Here is a 15,671-nt window from a genome sequence, read left to right as displayed (position 1 = left end):
TATCAAGTTTCTGCGATCACGGCAACTCCTTGTTCAAAAGGCAACATGTTTTAATTGTGGACAACAGATGAATGAAGAAAAATGCAAAAGAACTATGGATGGATATAGATGGAGGTGTCCGGTTTCAAAGTGTCGAACTACCACGTCCATAAGGAAAAGATCGCTATTTGAGGGAAGTAAAATAAGACTCACCCAACTTGTAATGATGATTTATCTTTGGACCATAGATGTATCTCAACGACAAATAGCTTTTGAAGCACACGTCAGCAAGAGAACAATGGTGAATTGGACCAAGAAACTTCGTAAGATATGCTCTGGGGAGATGGAAAGAAGAGGTACACTAATAGGGGGAATATCACAAGGTAAATCACATGTAATTCAAATTGATGAGACGTTTGTGGCCAAAAGAAAATTTAATCGTGGAAGAATAATACGCCAGCGCTGGGTTTTGGCTGGAATAGATATGAAAACGCGAGAAATGTTTGCAGAATTGGTACCTGAAGAAGGGAGAAAAACCTCTGTATTATCAGAAATAATTATGAAACACGTAAAAGAGGGATCCACTATATGGACTGATTCATTTGCCAGTTACCGCAAGTTGGAAAGCCTGGGAATGAATTATAAACATTCAATAGTTAATCATGATCGCGAATTTGTCACCACTGAAGGCATAAATACACAATTGATCGAGGTGTCTTGGAATTTTTTTAAAGCTGCTATTAGAAGGCTGAATGGGGTATCAAGATCACTTATTCCTCATTACTTACAGGAGTGGCTCTGGAAAAGAAGGGTGGCCTTGGAGGAAAGGTTTCAACTATTTTTAGAGATAATTGCTCTTGATCCTAACTTTAGGACATTGGAACATTGAAAACAATGTTGGTCACTATGTGCAATATCATCAGAGATGAGTGATTTGAATCTTTAGGGAAGCAATAGAGGCATGTATGATAATCTACATGTTTAGAAAACCTATGAAATGTTTCTATTATTGTTGTATCATAGTGAGTGAATGTATTACATGTATGTTATATGATATCTAATATCGAGATTTGATGCATTGAAATCTTGAATCAGGATCTTTTATTGTTATGGCACATTATTGTTATATTCGCAGGGATAAAATGTATCTATCTGAAGTACAGGATCATAATACTGCTATTTTTTGTAAATTAATAAATCAACTAGATAAAATCGACGTGCGAAAAAATACTGGATGTCTAAAGTTGCTGATGGATATGTTGAAAAATTTTTTTGAACAAGAACATAATTGGTACAAAAGACAACTTCCATGTGGCGACAGGAAACCCCATGGAGAAACGCCGGAGGACGAAATTTCTAGTAATACGGACTCTGACGATTCCCAAGATTCTGCCATTGTGAAAGATTCCTCACGACAACGACTCATAGTATGGAGTAAACAGACAATACGACCCGATGACGATACATGGACTATAATTACGGAAACCTTGATGGGAGTTGTCCGAAGAATACCTCCCCTATGTATGAGACGAGTAATATATGAAGTGATACGAGGAGTAGTAATGGGCCATACAAGATTGTTAGTATGTGCAAATAGTCTGGCTTATGTTACAGATGCGAATTGCAAATGGACTTGGCACAGCCAAACCAATCTAGGAGTAAAAGGTTATATGTTGTTGAGTTCTGATACCTCCGTTATGGATGCATATATATACATATACTCGAAGAAAGTAGATAAGGAAGCCCAGTCAATGAATCAATATCTGGAAAATTCCTATATTTTGGACATACATCTCCATTAACTGTTGTCACATATTGACGATTAAATAATGACTTTACACCCAATCCATGGAATTTATCGAACCAATGCTAATTTGGAACCTCGAGAAATCTTATATAATGATATTTTTTTTAACAGAATGTTTATGTATTATTACTAGAATGTTGGATTGGTATGGTTATATTTAGACATTTTGATCTGTATTATTGAACGCCTGTTCCATCGAAAGCGATTACACCGAGAAATGACCGAATTGAAACTATGGGCATTCTGATGAAAAGAGATCGTGATCCTCCTGGACATAATTGCGTTTATATTCCACCTGGAGATCACCGGGTTGAGCATTACAGACTTGCAACGTTCAAACATTTTTCGAAAGAAACTCCTGTGATACCAAGCTATCTAGCCGCTGCTGGTTTCTATTGGACAGGATTTCAAGATAGAGTAAGATGTTACTGCTGTGGCGTATCTGTGGAAAAATGGGTCACTGGAGATGATCCTTTTGATGACAAGTGGCATAAATCTACTTGTGACATGGTGACCATACAACATGGATATAACTTGCCTATTTCAAATTGCTCAAGGAGGCTCCTTTTTGAACAAATGAGGTGCCACCTTAACCTTACTACAAGAAGTCAACAAACTAATCGGAATGTGCAAAGACCGACTATCAAAGAGGAAAAATGTCCCTTACCGCAAACCGTGTTTGCGAACATTTGTGACCAAGAACATGAGACTTCATTGCGATCAGCAAATTTGAGAAGTGAACTAGAGAGAAGAAGAACCTTTGACAAATGGCCTTCCTATCCTACTCCATACTTGGTAGGGGAATTGGCAAAACAGGGATTTTTTTACCTAGGAAACCTTGACAGAACGCAATGTTTTTCATGCTCAGGAGTACTGAGAAATTGGGCACCCACTGATAATGTCCTTGAACAACATAAAAGACATTTTAAAAAATGCAAAATGGCAAGTAACGAGTATGCAGGAAATATGCCCTTGACAGACTCCGAGAGAAATCAGGCAGATAATGAACTTAAAATAAAAATTGAAAGGTTAACTACTAATAGGGGAGAACCTCCGGATCCATCGCCAGAAGAACAACTCCAGTTGGTGGAAAGATTCCCTTGCCTTTACCCGATAAATTTGCATATGACATCGTTACAGCAAAGAATATCTTCGTTTAATGAAAAATGGCCCAGGATCCTCGCAACAGTGGAACAACTGGCTAAAGCGGGTATGTATTATCTAGGGGATTCGGACAGGGCGAAATGCTTTTATTGCAATGGAGGATTACAAAACTGGAACTACAATGATGAGCCGTGGACAGAGCATGCAAAGTGGTTTCCTGGTTGTGAGTATGTTTTGCAAATGAAAGGTATTGATTTCGTTTTACGACTAAGAGATGAACATCCCAATCTCAATCGACCACCGATAAGGAATGCAATATGTCTTGATGCACCACGAGAGGAGATACGAAGGAACCATAATCGACCAAGGTTATCTAGACAATACATAAACAGGATGCAACTGGAAGACATGGGATTTACGAGAGATCAAATAGAAGGAACTATAAATAGACAGACTAATGATCATTTCTCTACTGGTGATATAATTCAGGATTTACTGGAGACAGTAAATACAATTACCGCCAGTCCAACGAAAACAACACAACAACAAGGCGATAGCATATCTGAAAATAATCACGAAGTGAACAACAACAAAGAAACGAAAGAAGCAGCAGTTGCAGAAACAATGTCGGTGGATGAAATCGCGCAAAGTTTGAAAGAAATACAAGAGGGTGTGCTTTGCAAAAATTGCAAGAGAAACAAAAGTGAAATTACTTTTATACCTTGCGGACATTTATGTAGTTGTGAAAGATGTGCAACAAACTCTGAAAGATGCAACATTTGTGGTGAAACAATACTGGAAAAGATAAAGGTGTATAGAGCTTGATGGAGCAGGCAGGACTATTATTTTGTGGCATGAATGCTCTTGATGCATATGTATAATGCATAACGTTACTAGTTACTTTTGCGCGTATGAATCCATTATTCGTAAAATTGAACATATGATTTTAAAGTATTTTATTCTGTATTAAGATGACTAGAGTATTAGAGAATTGGGAAATTACGCTAGCCAAGAAACAAATTAATGAATACTATGATGAGTTTGAACAGGAATACCATCATCAAAATTTTGAGATATGGAAAAATACCCCAAAGGAAAAATTCAAAAAATTAATAAAGAAATACCTTCATCATTGTTTTGCGAATGTGACAGAAAAGCTTTTTGATAAGCTTTATGACGCACATAGTGATATTGCTCGCGTTTTTGTTACAAAAGATTTTGATCTGGCCCAATATACATGGTTTGGACTTGTTCTAAAATTACATCCGGCTCATAAATATCTACCAGAAGAATTTCTGGATGAAAGATTACCACAAATGGAATTAAAAGATTCTGCAACATTACTTCTGAATGCTCGAGAATTTGAAACTGTTGCTGTTCCAATTTTAGAAGACGCTTTTTCGAAAATCGTTATATTACGCGATTAAGAGGAATGTCTCGAAGAACCATAAGTAACCAGGAATTATTGCAAACGGGATATGAATCTGCAGTGTGCGACTTGAAATATTATTTTGACATGTTCTGTAAATATTATGAAGAAGATGTGGAAATTTCCGACAGATGGCAAAGATGGGCTATGACAAGACCCAATGACATTGTTGGAATGCTGACGCTGTATGTTGACAAAGTTTATGGGAGTGCATTATCTCCGCAAGGCAAGGCTCTGGGGTATCATGCTGCTATCAAAGAACATAATAGGATTGCAATTATTACACTGGGAAACTATAAGGAAGCCAAATTTCTTTGGTACCAACATATTGTTCGTATGCATCCCCTGAAGGAGAGCTTTTCAGAACAATGGATAAAAGGATGTTTGAAAGATGATTAACTGAAATGATACATATACTGCATCAGATTTTCCACTATATCAATTGGATATATAAAAAAAAAAAAAAAAAAAAAAAGGAATTTTGTGATTTAAAAAAAAAAAAAAAAAAAAAAAACATGTACTATATTTAATATAACAACTAGAATTAAAAACTTTTATGTGTGTAATTGAGTTGGTTTGCTGATTGAGATTCGTTGAATGTTTAATAATGTTTGGGTTTTTTTGTGTAAGGAATTTTAAGACATTAATAATTTATTTGATCTTTGATTGTGGCATGTTGGAAGTTAATCATGAAAAGTATGAGTATGTGCCTAAAGATCCACAGAAGAAGGAATTGAATCGGAACAAGTTCAGACCGTGTCTATACCCTACGATACCTGACAGCAGAGTTGCTTGGCTAAAGATGGGAGTTGTACATGAACGAATAAAAGAAAGAATAGAAAACTTTCCGAAGTTGACAGCCAATGACATGGAGTATGTATTGAAAGATTTTCTTGTCTGGCTATACCGGGACCATGAGGTGGCGGAACAATTGGAATGCGCCAAAAGAGTACTGGAGCAAATTGTGGAAGAAAACTTTGGAGAGAGCCCTGCATACTACTTGTATGTATTTCTACGATATGTGTTGGCTATAGCTAATGTTGATGAAGATTGGAACATTACTAGCAAAACTATTGCCGGTTTTTCACGGGCTATGTATACTATGGATAAACGACTGAATTAGTAATATTTTCTTTTCTTTCTGTGTGTATCAAGTTTTGTTGGATAATATTAATCTACACCGAATGGCAAGACATAGGTTACATGTTGAACGGCGAAAGATCGATCAAGAAATTCAAACAAATCCTGTCATTTTGCAAGCAGGGCCGATGGACGAGTCAGATATCTATATTTGGCAAGCACTTTTGCGCGGACCCTCAAAAACACCATATGAAAAAGGGACATTTCTCCTTAGAATCGAATTTCCAACGGAATATCCATTCAAGCCTCCGAAGATCAAATTTGAAACCAAAATTTTCCATCCGAATATAAGCCGTAAGGGTACCATATGTATTGACATTCTTGCACATGAATGGTCACCTGCTTTAACGTTGGGCAAAGTATTGGTCTCGATTTCGTCATTGTTGGCTTCCCCTAACCCAGAAGATCCAATGGATGTTGAAAGCGCCAGACTGTATCGGGATGATTATGATAGTTATCAGAAGACGGCACGAAAATGGACTGATATGTATGCACAGTAAATTGTTATGTATATAGTATGCTTATCACAATTATTGAATACTCTAGAAGTGTTGTTATACTCATATGAATGTAGGAAATGTTATTAAGGAAAGTTCCGGTCTAATAATCAATATAAAATTCTCTATATTAAGAAAATATGGGGGATAAAATTGCTAGAGTAAAGCATGAACTTGACGTTTTCTTTGATTCCTTTGAAAAGAAATATGAACACAAAGACTTTGGCAAGTGGGCTGCAACAACACGGGATGAACTGGAGATATTTATGACACCTTACTTGAGGATTTGCAACCTGAGAGTATCCGACAAACTGTTTGATGCGCTATACAAAAAGCATTTAGCCATCGCTCGCATGATATTGTTTGAAAATTATGAACATGCTAAATTTTGTTGGTTCGTCTTCTGTGTTGGATTACATCCTGCCTCAGATGTGATACCCGAAGGATGGGTGTTGGAAAGAATGCCTGATTCTGATAGAACTGGATTTTGTATTTACACCACGGATAAACTCTTTTATGATACTTTTCCCTCTGATGTGAGAGCTGCTATACTTATACATAAAATGAAATGTAATGGATGTGATAATTATGAACAATGAATGCATAAATTGTACATTTTATTGTTTGCTGAATTAAATGTCTATTAATTATGTATGACATGTATGCCAATTTAATTAAGTATTACATTGAGTTAATTCATTTCCGTCTGCATGACTAAATAGACCCTTACCTGGATGATTAATTTCTTTCAGAAAATTCAGTATGAATAACGCGGTGATAAATGATAATGGTGATGTTGATGTCACCAGAATAGTTGGATCTAATGTAGCGGAACAAGATTTGATATTTTATTTTTGGCTATTCAAAGAGCGATATGAAGCGAGAATACTCCCCTCTCATAGATGGTACGAGTGGTCAAAGACTCCACCCAAATATATCAAACTTGGATTGAAATGTTTTTGCAAACGGGTTAACGAAACTCTTTCCGATGAAAAGCCCTTTGTTATTGACTACCCAGGAATATTAGAAAACCACAAAATGATAAAAGAAATGGCCTATGGAAATTATGAAAGGGCTAAACTTTTGTGGTTCAACTATATGGCTCGAATGCATCCTATGGAAAATTTGATAACGGATGAATGGGTGAAGGAACAAGCCGAATCTACGGAACCCTTTTACCCTGAGGATACTATAGATGTCCTAGTTCAATGAGAAATATTAAGTCCATGAATGCTATTGTTTTCATGTATGTATATAAAGTGTTATAACTGGCCTACGGAATATAGAATGGTCAAGAATCTCTATTGCGTCTTGCGTAGAGTAATTTTATTGTATTTTGTCGCACGGTGAATTGATTTCGTAACGATCACAGTTTATTAAAAGGTTTTGGTCAACCTACATTCAGAAATATTTCACAGTTTGTACTGATTATTGCTAATTTGTTGACTGCGAATGATGTTTAATACTGTGGGGCCTCGTCATCCCTACAGTATGTATATAAGGCGTTATAGACTGCTACGCCCTTATTTTTAAGCAGGACCCTAGGGATCGAAGCCCTAGTTTTAGGGAAACAAAATCCGAAGTTTACGGTGCGAACCCTTATTATAGGCTAAATAAATAATTAATGAAAAACAATATAAAATCTTATAAAATCTTAAACAACAATACCATTAAATTAACTAAATAATGAACACTAAAAACTGTTTGAACAATCTGCAATGCCTGTATTAAGTGGCATCTTAGTTAAGGGTAGTATCATGCGGTCTGATTAGTAGGATCATAGTGATTTTGATTGCACTGAAGACATGACGTCCTTAATGTTGATATGTTACTTTGAAATATTATGATCACGATAATATTGATGATTATAATGCTGAATGGAGTTACAAAATATTTGAAATGTAATTGATATTTACGGCAGGACAGGCCGTCGCATGAATTATACGCGTAAACAAACCTTGGAGTATTGAAAATGTTTATTAATCATGTATGATGATGTATAGGTTAAACCATGCCTTGTGTTATAATTGATGAATGATGTGTATGCCAATTTAACCAAGTTTTGCATAGAGTTACTTCATTTCCGTCTACATGATTAATTGATTGGAGTATTTGGTTGTATTAAGCTTCTAGATTATCAGTAGATAAAGGTAGATTAAAATTCTGGACCCCAGGGTCATTGTCAACTTGAGAAGAAACAATCCTACAACTGTTGTTGCTCCAATCACCATTTACAGACGTCGTCAGGATACTAAAGCAAACGAAAGGCAACGCTTTACTAGGAAGTAACCCGAACAAGTGTGGACTACTCGCACAACAATCGTTGTGGAGCTGCACTATAAAAACAAAATTGGTGGCCAGTACGGGGATACTTCCGGTGCTCAGACGTTGACCAATCGATGCTTTCCAAGACGACCATCGTAAAACTTGTACTTGTCGTATCCTTGCTTTCATCTTCTATATCTCTCCTGATTATATTGGCAGCAATCTATCTGCACGTATCGCCTGGAGCGCTTTCTAATCTATTGAACGTATTTTTGGGATCCAACAGCAGCGCATCTACTGCTTACGTTCCACCCACGAATACGCCGCAAGGATCTACAATCCATTTTAACATATCTTCACCTGATCTAATAACTTCTGTCAACAGTACTTTCTCCAGTCAATAGGAAGGACTATGCGAAGGATGTTGAAAGCATTCAAAAGGAAAAAGCCGTCAGAAGCAACAGACGAACTCAAACAAGGGATTACCTTGCTTAAAGCTACACAAAAACGCCATGAAGATGTCCGGCGACAAGAAAGACAACTGGCTAAGGACGTGGCTGAACAAACAGAGCTATTGAAAGAGGTAAAGACAGCTCTGCCAGAAACCATGAAAGGGTTAGAAAAGGCAAAGAAAGAGGTTCGAAAAGCTCAAGCAGACCTCAAAGCTGTTTGTGATGCCACAACAAAAGTTAGCGGGAAGGTCTCTACCGACGTGCTGAATGACATCCTTACGTCAGAGTTCGAGCTCGGAAGGTCGCATGCTCAGGCTACGCGAGATAGCGTCCAATCTCCCGTTTTGACAGTAACTCCAAATGCACCAGAACATGATCCTCCGGCTTACGTCCCGCTCGCTGAGCAGCCGTCGGATAACGTACAACCAGGACCAACAATGACGGTCCGTAAGGGTCTGGATTGTCATACTGTGACGGCTGTCTATCCTAAACTACCACGTTCTGAGTCGTCCTCGTTGTCAGACTCTCGAATAGGGACGACACCATGCTTCCATATTGGCAGTGGTGCGCGCCGCAAACAAAAAGATGGTAACCCAACAACAATGGGAACAAGGGCGAAACCTGCAAAAAGTTCCTTGAGTAACTATAGGGGATATCAAGGTTGGCCAGAACGCCGCAATTCGGAGACAGAATCTCGTATAAAAGCGGATGGCGCTTCACAACGTGTAACCTTTCGTAGTCCAGGCGAGGAACAATCTGCCGCAGAAGACAGTGAGGTCGACTTTCAGACTCGATTAAAGCATCTTTCCAAGGAATTAAGAGATAATATAAGGTCTCTACGGGGCGGTGCCAGCTCTCAGGATTCTGCGGATGAATCTAGCGATGAGGAACCTGCCGATATCTCTCGTTCTCCTGATACACCTCGCGCTACCTCCACTCCAAAAGAGTATGGGGGAAGGACTAGGCGACAACGGCAGCAACAGCTACATAAGAATTCTGGTGTTTTAGCCCCAATACTTAATGTATCTACTAAAATCCAATCAGAGAAAGAAATGCTTCAGCTTATGATGGATCCTGGAGACATGCCATTGCTAAAATGGATGGAGAATTCAATGCGACGAATACGCCATGGTACTGGAAATACGGATGTGGATGTTATTTTGGCTAATGCGCTGCAGAAGAAATTGAGGGCTGCTGGCCGACACAAGCAGGCTACCCAACTGGGAAATTTTTTTAATACCAATTCGGGGGAAGCAGATTGGGAATCGGTGATGCGATCTCTTTCCTTATCCAATCCCCAGGGATTGGTAAATGATGAAAAAATCATTGGGGATTTCCGCAGGAATTATCGCTGGGAGGATGAGCCGCTACCTCTGCTGAATAGCGCTTTGAAACAACTAGAAATAGACATGGATAGTTTTATTGAGGATAATCCGGATGGATTGCGTCTTTTCCGAAATCTAAGACAACGACTTCCCGAAGCGCTCAGATTGATGTTACGAGGCTGGGAAGAAGAGAAAAGATGGCGTGAAGTTGCGGAGGAACTACAACTTGTTTGGAACTCCGAGTTTCTGGACGAGCAAGAGACGCGCCCCAGGTATCAGGAAACAAAGGAAGTACGTGATACAAAACCGTCCTTGCCGCCAGTACACATTTATAATGTTCAACCTGCAGGACAAATAGTGCACAGTTATCCCACTCATGGAAGAGAGGACAGTCAGCTCAACACTCCTCCTCCACCTGGTGACACCCCACCGCCGGTGGTACAATCACCCTCGCCCCTACAACCACTGAATAACTTTGGGGGGGCAACACCTCCTGGATCACCTAGGGGAATCTCACCGCGTCAGCTTGCCAATGCAGACCAGGTACCGTTACAACGTCGGAATCCTCAACGTAAGGCACGCAACAATCGATTTCCCACCCGCATCATGAATGGTAATGGATTTGGTAGGCGTGGACAAGGCCCGAGGGCCAGGCCAGTACACCAACAGGATGGGCGTAACGCATCATCGAGACCTAACGGACAGCCAACGAGAACAACAAGATCTTCACGCGCTAGTCCAGGACCGGAAACCTCAAACCGAAGTCCGCGAGTGGCGAATACGCAGGATTCCGGGATGGGTGCAGACAACTCACAGATTACGCCGTCCAGCAGCCAGGAAGCCCGCAACATTGCGGATAGTCAAGGTGAGAGATACAATTTTCTTGGAAACCCGAATATTTTCGCTCCTCTAGGATTGTATCTGAATCCCACTCAGGGACAATCCCTGTCCGTCTGTTACTACTGTAAGGCACCGGGACACCAATCCCGAAATTGCGTGGCTAAATTCATACTGTGGCTAAACGATAAGGTTCTTGCTAGAGATGAGGAATTAGGATGGGTAATTCGTGGGCGAGCACGACCTGTACCCCCTCATGTTAAAGAATCTGCAGAACGAAACTGGAAACCGTTCCTTGCGAGAAATAACATACTAACAATTGAAGGACTTGATCGATATCTGGCTGCTCAAGGTTCACCCTCGTTTACCCAGAGAACCGCTCTGTGCGAAGCCTATTATGATACCAGGCCAAAAAACCGAGATAGAACCCACTGGCATGATAGGGATCAATGGGGTCCTCATGGACCACCTGCACGTCCATCTGGGGGAAATACCCAAGTGGCCTGGACGAAACCTCAATATCATGATCGGCCGCGTCAATATGATGCTTCATATTGGACGGACGAGGAACTGAATCAAGGTTTACGACTTTCAAAAAACGCCTTGGGGCGCTGATTGATCCGGTGAATCAGCTCCCAGACAATTTAATAATTCAACATACAAAAACTGTACATAACTCATCATTACCCTTATTTACATTTCTTGATATGCCGGATGACCCCCTACAGCCCGATTTTACGGAATTGTTTGGAGGCCAGTTGTTGTATTTAATTGATACAGCAACTGGTACAAAATTCCTAGCTGACACGGGGAGCATCCCCAATTTGATAATGAAAAAGGTCGTTATAACTAAATATCCACGAAGCTGGGAAAAACGTCAACCAATAGACATGGAATTGACTGGAATAGGTGGCTCGTCCCAAGTGGACTCCTTTGTAGTGATTGATATTGGTGGACTGTCCGTTCCATTTGTGACCGGATCAGGAGTCCCACTTAATATCATAGGGCTGAAATGGATTGAGGAAGTCCAACAATTACCAGGCGTAACTACGGAATTCAAAACCCCGTCTAACGCAAATGAGGAGCTGTCTTTAGCATCATTACTCGAAGAGAATCATTATGACCAAGGTAACGGAACCGAAGTTGGAAGCAGTACTAGCTACACTGTAACCAACGATGGGTTGATGGATGCTGCAAACCAATTTAGCGTGGAGCGGAAAATGGCCGCTGGCGCGAGTACCGAGATGGAAATAACCACTGGTGCGAGCGACGAGTTGAAATTAGCAACTAACGTCACACAGAACCCATGGGAAACTATAGGTGTTAAGACAGGAATGCCTGCTGACACCGTTAATGAAGACGTCGAGCGTGGAATTCCCGCTGGCGTAAAGATGGACCTGCACGAGAAAACTGGTCCAGAACACTCTCGCGGATGCACTTGTCCGGATGACGATAGGAATCCGGCCCATAGTTGCATGGCGACTATTACAACTGACATCCAGAGCGAAATGTCTCCTGGCGAAAATAAAGACCTGCACGAGAAAACTGGTCCTAAGTGCCTTCGTGGATGCACTTGTCCGAATAACCTTAATGATTCGGCCCATAGTTGCATGACGACAGCCACAGTAATGAGTACTTTCCCAAAAGGTTCAATCGAAGCAGCAATTGCCGGTCAACCGGATGCACATCCGGACATGTCCGACAAGGAGTCTGGGGATTTTATGATGCACGTCTCCCCAGAAAAAGGGTCCCCGGCGGAAAAGGAATCCGTCGGCGTGACGGTAGGTGCGGGCACGCGCCGAGATCAGAGGCATACATCGAAGAACCTCGCCCTCTCTCCGCCAACACCGAAAACCCGGTCATCACGAATCTCAAACCAGCCAATGGCTGGTCCAGTCACTACGTATGTTTTACAGAAAGACACTCACCCACGTGTCAAGACGGAGCTCGAAAATCTCTGCGCACAATCCGTAGCGCTGGCCAAACTCCCATACAAACCTCCTGATCTGACGACTCCAGAAAACACCATTATTGCTGATGATGTTTGGAAAGCCGTCTACACGCCGTTCGCATCCGAACTCGAGGACCTGCGAGGCCATCTTGGGGGCCCGCAAACCATGAAATACAAATGTGACATCGAGCTTAAAGATCCCTCGACGAAACCATTTGTGTCTGGGCCTTATAATTTAAAGGGGGAGGGCCAGGCAAAGGCATTGAAAGAAGCGGTAGATAACTTCCTGGACTTGGGCGTCATTGAGCGAGGTTTTGCCGAATGGAAGTTGGCTATCTTTGTGGTCCCTCAGAAAATGAATGAGAGACAAAAACAGGAGGACGGATGGAAGCAAGCCTGGAGAGTAGTACAGAATCTCCAACCCCTTAATGCGGCCATAAAATCAATAGAAGTACCACCACCTCTTGTACCGGACGTAAAGCAGCTCGCCCAAGGCAGAGGAGTGCTTTCTCTCCTTGATTTGAAGAAGGCCTATTTCCACATGGATGTCACGGAAAGATCTAAACAATATGTGGGTATAGCCATCAAAGGGATGCATGTAAGATGGCGTAAAATGCCGATGGGGCTTAAAACAGCTGTAGCTCTTTGGAGCGCGAATATGCAGGAATGCGTGGTGAAACCTATCACGGAAAAATACCAACAACACATGAAACAAGTTGGCAGGACAGACGAGGAGAATGCAACGCCTATGGAGGCCTACATAGACGATATTTTCCTCAGCACAAGAACTGTAGAAGACCATTTACTGCTGCTACGCATGGTATTTGAACAGCTCGCCAAGATGAAACTGACGGTTAGCATCAATAAGTGTTTCATTGGAAAGCGAAGGGTAAACCTTTTGGGGGCAACCTTGACGGGGAAAGAAATTGAGGTTCAGCCCGAAAGAATAAGGGCTTTACGCGAACTCTCACCACCCCACAATGTATACGAGTTAAGGGGGTGGATTGGCGCACTTCGCTATATCTCGGAACATATTCCTGAGTTAAGTTTGAAGCTGGCCAAATTCGATGCGCTGACGGGCAAGGTCCCTGCGACACAAGGACGAGTGACGCCTGTGCTATGGACCAACGAATTACTGCAGGACTTCAAAACGGCACAAGCAGCCCTCGATGATGCTAAGGTTCTGTATCATCTGGATCCAAATCTTCCCATTTTTGTGGAAACGGACGCTTCAGATATTGGGTTTGGATCAATCATTTTCCAGACGGAAAAAGGGTGTAAACCACCGTTCGAAAAGGTTTACCCAATTGCTTACTACAGCCAAAAGTGGGCGACTCCAACGGCAAAGGCTTATGATCCATGTACAAAGGAATTGAAAGCCTTAAAAGATTCGGTGGAAAAATGGCAATCAATGTTGAGAGCCTTACCCTTTACAATAATCACTGATAATACTGGGGTTTTTGGGCTCCTCAAAAGAATGACGGACAAAGCGAAAAATCCAAGCCCAAAACCCCTAATTCAGAGGTGGCTCAATCATCTAGCAGGATTCCAAATAAAAGAGGTAGTTCATCTAAGTACGATGCAGGTATTTACGTCAGATGGATTGTCTCGTTCTTATTGGATGGAGATGGCTGCGGGAGAAGATGATCCACATGTTTGGGCGACGATTCCCAAGAAAAAGGGCGTTTCGAACCGACAGAAAAGACCCCGACCGGAAAAAATACAGCAGATGCTGATGTATCACTGTCGACATGAACTTTGCGACAACTCGGTGAACGGGTTCCATCCTTGGGAAGATATTTGCAGTATCTTTCAAAAGAAAACTGGGGAACAAATGAAAATGGACGAAATACAGAGTGTCATGCAAAGATGCGACAGAGCAATAACCACGGAATATGGTGTGGCGGCCGCCCATGGACATACAAAAGGGACGCCTCCTCCGTACTGTAAATATGAAGGTAATGAGGTACTGTACCACATGACGACCGAAAACAATGCGAGACAGATAATGTCCGTGGGCATTGAACGGATGAACAGGAGATTCATTCATTTGAGCAAAACGCTAACAAAGAAAAGCAAAAGGCGGAATGTGGTAATTTGCATGAAAGCAGCAAATCTAAGGAATGAGGGACTCGAATTGCTGCAATCAAACGTACAAGACGTGGTATTGTGTGAAGGTCCTATACCACCAACAATCATACAAAACATGTAAATACGTATTGGCAGAGTGTGAATATTATAAGAAGGGTAAATGGACAAAAACACTATAATGAGGGCCAACGAAAAAAACTGAAACCTCGTAACTGGAGAAAATGCTGAGTCAGCATTTTTAGCTCGTGTGGAAAAACGAGAGAATAAAAAGAAAAAAGGTTTAAGTAATAGAAGAAGGCAATTGAATTAAAGGATCATGGGGAATCATGATGAATGACGTCAAGTAGACACACGAGTAAAGCGGGCATATACTGCACTAGTTCCCATTTCAGGTTATAAAGTTAAAATTCCTTCTTATATTGCTCCGAAAGCCTTAAACTATTCATCAAACTTTACCATCACATCAATTGCAAACGCTATATCATGCAGTGGAAGATTCATTATTTCGCCATATTTCCAATTCATGATGACAAAATCTGACCCTTGGACGATTCGTGACTGAAATTTCAGAGTTGGACTTAGACGCGACCTCGAATTACTCAGACTCGGGCTAACTCGATGGCAAAATTCGAGTGGACTTGGAGTGACTCGGAATGCCGTGAATTTGTTAGCTTAGAACCATGGACGCAACAAACTAATCGCGTATCAGGGGAATAGTAATAGATCAGAAGGTCGCTAACGAAGCAAGTTGTTATGGCAACCATTGGCAATCTGTTAGTTACTTCTTTGGTCGC

General features: G+C 41.1%; 1 protein-coding gene across 1 annotated transcript; it reads left to right on the top strand.

The window, feature by feature from the left end:
• Window positions 1–23: 23 nt before the first annotated feature.
• Window positions 24–8,082, top strand: LOC145448680 (putative inhibitor of apoptosis). Its single transcript, XM_080327153.1, has one exon. It carries the CDS (start codon window positions 2,021–2,023, stop codon window positions 3,713–3,715), a length of 1,695 nt encoding a protein of 564 aa, XP_080183279.1. The 5' UTR covers window positions 24–2,020; the 3' UTR covers window positions 3,716–8,082.
• Window positions 8,083–15,671: the final 7,589 nt, after the last annotated feature.

This window comes from Botryllus schlosseri, chromosome 1, assembly GCF_051294905.1.
Source record: "Botryllus schlosseri isolate E-star chromosome 1, Bs_hap1, whole genome shotgun sequence".
Taxonomy (NCBI): Eukaryota; Metazoa; Chordata; class Ascidiacea; order Stolidobranchia; family Styelidae; genus Botryllus; species Botryllus schlosseri.
Note: the sequence above shows the minus strand (reverse complement) of the source record. Positions and strands in the feature narration are given on the sequence as shown.

Excerpts from the sequence above, each read along its gene's own strand:
- LOC145448680 (XM_080327153.1), top strand. The coding sequence starts at position 2,021 with ATGGGCATTCTGATGAAAAGAGATCGTGATCCTCCTGGACATAATTGC.